The sequence below is a fragment of the Penaeus monodon genome, chromosome 16 (genome assembly GCF_015228065.2).
Source record: "Penaeus monodon isolate SGIC_2016 chromosome 16, NSTDA_Pmon_1, whole genome shotgun sequence".
Classification (NCBI taxonomy): Eukaryota; Metazoa; Arthropoda; class Malacostraca; order Decapoda; family Penaeidae; genus Penaeus; species Penaeus monodon.
Window position 1 is genome coordinate 46,826,865 of NC_051401.1, and position 5,000 is coordinate 46,831,864.

Consider the following 5,000-nt stretch of genomic DNA (forward strand, 5'->3'; position numbering starts at 1 on the left):
GAGAGAGAGAAGAGAGGAGAGAGAGAGAGAGAGAGAGAGAGAGAGGGAGAGAGAGAGAGAGAGAGAGAGAGAGAGAGAGAGAGGGAGAGAGAGAGGAGAGAGAGGAGAGAGAGGGAGAGAGAGAGAAGAGAGAGAAGAGAGAGAGAAAAAAGACAGAGAGAGAGAAAAAAGACAGAGAGAGAGAAAAAAAGAGTGAGTGCAAAAGAGAAAAGATAGAGAGAGCGAAAAGAAAAGATAGAGGAGAAACAAAAGAGAAAAGATAGATAGATAGATAGAGAGAGAGAGCAAAGAGAAGAGAGAGAGAGCAAAGAGAAAGAGAGAGAGAGACAGAGATAGAGATAGATATAGAGAGAAATAAAGAGAGAGAAAGTGAAAAAGAACAACCATCCATCCGGCCAGAAATAGAGACCACCCTTTCCCTCCCCCCCCTACCCTCTCCCTGCCCCCACCCCCACCTTGCCTCCCTACCTTGCTGCATGATTTCGTTGATGGTGTTAAAATCGAGGACGGTGTCGACGCTGAGCATGTACATGTCGTCCAGCCGGGTCATGACCTCGCCCACCGTCTTCTTGTGCAGCTCAAGGGCGCCGCAGATGATGTTCTGTTCCTCCTTCTTCAGGTCGTTGTGGTCGTGCGTCACCTGCAGAAGGGAAGCCCGATTTAGGAGGACTGCGGGTGGTGGTCGAGGAATTATTTATGTTACTCTGGATTCGTGCGATATAACGATGTAACGAGATCTATCTATCTATCCATCGACTTATTATTGCAGAGGTTGTTAAGTTTGGTATCTTTTTCCGTTCGCTAGATTTTAATGGGAAATTAGACGGACGGATAGGAATAAACATGTATATATCATTACATAAATACATTTATACACACAAACATACACATACACGCATATATCCATAAATGCAAACACACCCAAATATTCATTTTCTCGCTCTCTCTCTCTGTCTCTGTCTCTGTCTCTGTCTCTGTCTCTCTCTCTCTCTCTCACACACACACACGCACACACACACACAATTAATTAATATTCAAATGCATCTGCGTTTCTTTCTATCTTTCTCTTATTTTGCAGCCACCTCGTTTCTCATCCCTCTGCAGATATTTAAAGATGATTTACCTAAACAGCATACGATCCAGGTATAATGTATCTTCCCCAAAAGAGAAATATTTCTATAAATATCAATAAAACACACAAACAATTCTGTGTTTGTTTTCGACATGATGCTACATGACGCCACTTGCTGAGTCAGTGCATTTAATTGGCTTTAACACCTTTCCGTTCTCGAAAATCGACTACAACGGGGCATAGTCAGCCACAAAGGTTTGGCCTGAGGGGGAGGGGGTATGCTTATGCCAAGAAAGAAAAGGAACACCGATTATCTCCTTGTACGTTTATATGTTTTTGATTTTCCATTCCTCCCTCTCCTTATTACCTCTCGCTGTCTCTCCCCATTCTCTCTATCGATTTCTCTTCGCCTCTCTCTTTCATTCTCTCTCTTCGCCTCTCTCTCTCTCTCTCTCTCTCTCTCTCTCTCTCTCTCTCTCTCTCTCTCTCTCTCTCTCTCTCTCTCTCTCTCTCTCTCTCTCTTCCCCCCCCTTTCCCTCCCTCTCCACCCCCTCCCCCTCCCTACGAGCGCCATGCAAGTATCGCGCCTCCTGGGCACTTAATGAACTTCAGCATTCCCGTTTCTTAATGCAAGTTGCCCGCACGCGCCCTTTGGCCTCCCCGGCGCGAGAGGAACAAACCTACTTTATTCTCAGTTAGGAAAGTTATTTGGAATCGCCCATCTCCTTTTCCCTCTCCCTCTCCCTCTCCCCTACCCTCTCCCTCTCGCCCAACCTCCCTTTCCCCCGCCCCCGCTTCAATGCGTAAGTAGGAAAACTTGGGCGAGTTCTCGAAACTTCCGCGCGGTTGGAAAAAAAGAAAAAAAAAAAAAAAAGTTACCGCAATGGTCGCCAGGGTTCACGCACGCACGCACAAACAGCAGGGCGCTCGTTTTTTTTTTATCTTTTTTTTTACATACACCTGTACACCTGCCCACGTGTACACCTGTGCATCGACGAGGGTATCAGAGTGACCGTGCTTCTGGATCCTGGGTCTCTTGCTTTCACTTCCCCCCCCTACTTGACATCAGCTGTTTTGCACTTTTCTCCTCACTGCAGTCCGTAACTCTCTGGTCCCCGCCTCTCCGGTGTTGTGGATCCGGCTGCCTCTTTGGGGATGGTTCTCTTTGCTCTGCCTCTTTCTTGTCTTCCATCTCCCTCTCCTTCTTCGTCTCTGCCTCTCTCTCTCTCTGTGTTGTCTGTCAGACAGACACAGACAAACAGACAGACTGAATGACTCCGTCTGTCTGATTAACTAAATGACTGACTGTCACTTCATATTTTTAAAATCCATGTCTCTACGCAGCTGGACACAGATTTCCACCTCAGTGTCTGCGTGACGAGGGTGCCGGGCGGGTGTGCGTGCGCGGCCGGGGAAGAAGGCGAGAGGCACAAGCGGGAAGTTCACAGAATGATGACAGAAGAAATGGCGATAAAGAGAGGGAGAGGGAGAGGGAGAAGATGGGAGTGACTGCGAGAGAGAGAGAGAGGGAGAGGGAGAAGATGGGAGTGACTGCGAGAGAGAGAGAGAGAGAGAGAGAGAGAGAGAGAGAGAGAGAGAGAGAGAGAGAGAGAGAGAGAGAGAGAGCAGGGCACCGCCTTCCGACAGAGAGCAAGGAAACTGAAGATGGAAAATGACAGCTGGGAAAGGCGAAGAGAGCTTCCGACTGAGAGGGAAACACCAGGCAGGCTTCTCCCAGACATAAGGGGTAACATTCCGTACACGACAGGATTGACCCCCAAAGCGGAGATCCTTTAAGGAAAAATGTTCATGGCTGTGGGTTCAGGGGACTCCTATAAGGCTGACTGAGGAATGAGGATGGGTTTCAGGATTTCGAAGATAATGTAAATATTATAAGTAATGACAGAAGCCATAAAAATATGCATATACACATATAAACAAACATACACAAATTTATATATATATATATATATATATATATATATATATATGTATATATGTATATATATATATATATATATATATATATATATATATATATATATATATAGATAGATAGATAGATAGATAGATAAGTAGAGAGAGATAAACAAACGTACCACACACACACACACACACACACACACACACACACACACAAACACAAACACAAACACAAACACAAACACATACACACACACACACGTCTACCATCCATCACTCTCCTCCGCACTCCCATATCATTTCCTCTCTCAAAAAGCAGACAAAACAAAAGCAAACTGGATTACTGACTGACCACTGCGCACGTTTCGAAATGCCAGATTCCTCTCCTGAAAAACCCACCCAGGCCTCGAAGAAAGTACACAAAAAGAAGACTATTTTGCATCTCGTCTCAGCCTTTGCAAATGCTAAACGGACATCCCAAGCAACTTAAGGCATCTTGAATAAATCAGACATTATTATTATCATTATTATTATTATTATTATTATCATTGTTAATATTATTATTATTATTATTATTATTATTATTATTATCATTATTACTAGCATTATCAAACATCATAGCATTGAAGGTTGTGGAACTTCTAGTAACTCTTGCAGGTTGATGAAAATCAGGTAAAACCTTTATAGACGGGGATATGAATTATCGGTTACAATTTTGTATAAGACTGAAAGATCCTCAACATCCCTTACGATGGCAATACCCAAACCTAAGTCAGACAGGAGAAACTTAATGGACAAAAACGAGTCAGCAGTCTGAAGTGTGACTCTGCAGCTGATAACCACATAGGACAACAATGCTCAAAATGAGGCAGAATAAAAGAAAAGTATCTACGAGTAATGTTATCATCTGCATAAATCTTCTTGCACTTTGTAAATAATGCCTTACTTAGATGAAACTGCCCGGGGCCATATTCCTAAGTTGCAATTCAAATGTAAGCTTTAAATCAAGGGTTACACGTAAGAACTTCAGATTACCCACTGAAGTGATTAAGGCTCCATCAATCAGCAGACTTGGATGCTGAGGCAACCTTCCCACAATCATTTCCTTGGAACTGGTAGGAGGTAATTTTATGCCCCACGATAGACGTATCATCAGGTCTATTGTTGAGAGTGTCAGCTACTATTGCCTGGTTAGAGAGGAGTATCATCAGCATATGCCAACACTTTCTTAGTAATACCGGACCACCATATCACTTGTATATAAAACGAAGAACAGAGGAGCAAGAACACTACCCTAAGGAACCACAGCTCAATATTCAGTTAAAATACTTAAAACTTTACCACCAACACCGACAGACTGCAACTTAAAAACCAAACCCTTTGTGATTAACAGTGTCAAAAGCTGCACTAAAATCCAGAGAGACAAGCCTTGACTCATGACATGTATCTAAAGCAGACTTCACTTCATGCATCAACATAAGCAATGCATCATTGCAACCGAGTCCCTTTTAAACCTAAACTGAGTCTCTGGGGGAAAAAAACGGTCTCAAATACAGAGTAAAACGTTTGACCAGCAAACGTTGTTCAAAAACCTTAGATAAATTTGGTTTAATTGAAATGAGCCTATAGTCAGTAGGAAAGACTGTAGTGGGCGTTTGGGAACAATGAACAAAGCGCCAGCACTGAAAATGAACTTAGGGTAATATCATGCCGAACTAATAGCCGTAAGATTACAGCTAATTTGAGCTAATTGACCAATTAGTCTTAAAATCAAAGGCAAGAAGGCATTAAGCTCTATTCCACCATATGCGTCTAATTCTGATAACAGAGACTTCATTTCATAAGACCTGAAAACTATGAATTAAAATATGGTAATGCGTGGCATGAAAGAGGAAGTCCAAGATCTAAACTTTGTCTTGAATGAAAGCATTCTGCTAACAAGGCAGCCTTCTCAATCGGGCTGCATGTAACACTGCCATCAGGCTTCATTTAAGGGCTTCATTTA

General features: G+C 43.0%; 1 protein-coding gene across 1 annotated transcript in view; it reads right to left on the minus strand.

The window, feature by feature from the left end:
• Positions 1-4,984, minus strand: part of LOC119583073 (metal transporter CNNM4-like) — a gene marked incomplete in the record, with an annotated part of 31,460 nt that extends 26,476 nt beyond the window's left edge. Inside the window, 6 exon segments of the mRNA XM_037931583.1 lie at positions 469-640; positions 3,707-3,827; positions 3,942-3,992; positions 4,234-4,289; positions 4,707-4,842; positions 4,935-4,984. Of these exon segments, the coding sequence (XP_037787511.1) occupies positions 469-640; positions 3,707-3,827; positions 3,942-3,992; positions 4,234-4,289; positions 4,707-4,842; positions 4,935-4,984 (586 nt within the window).
• Between the last annotated feature and the right edge of the window lie 16 nt (positions 4,985-5,000).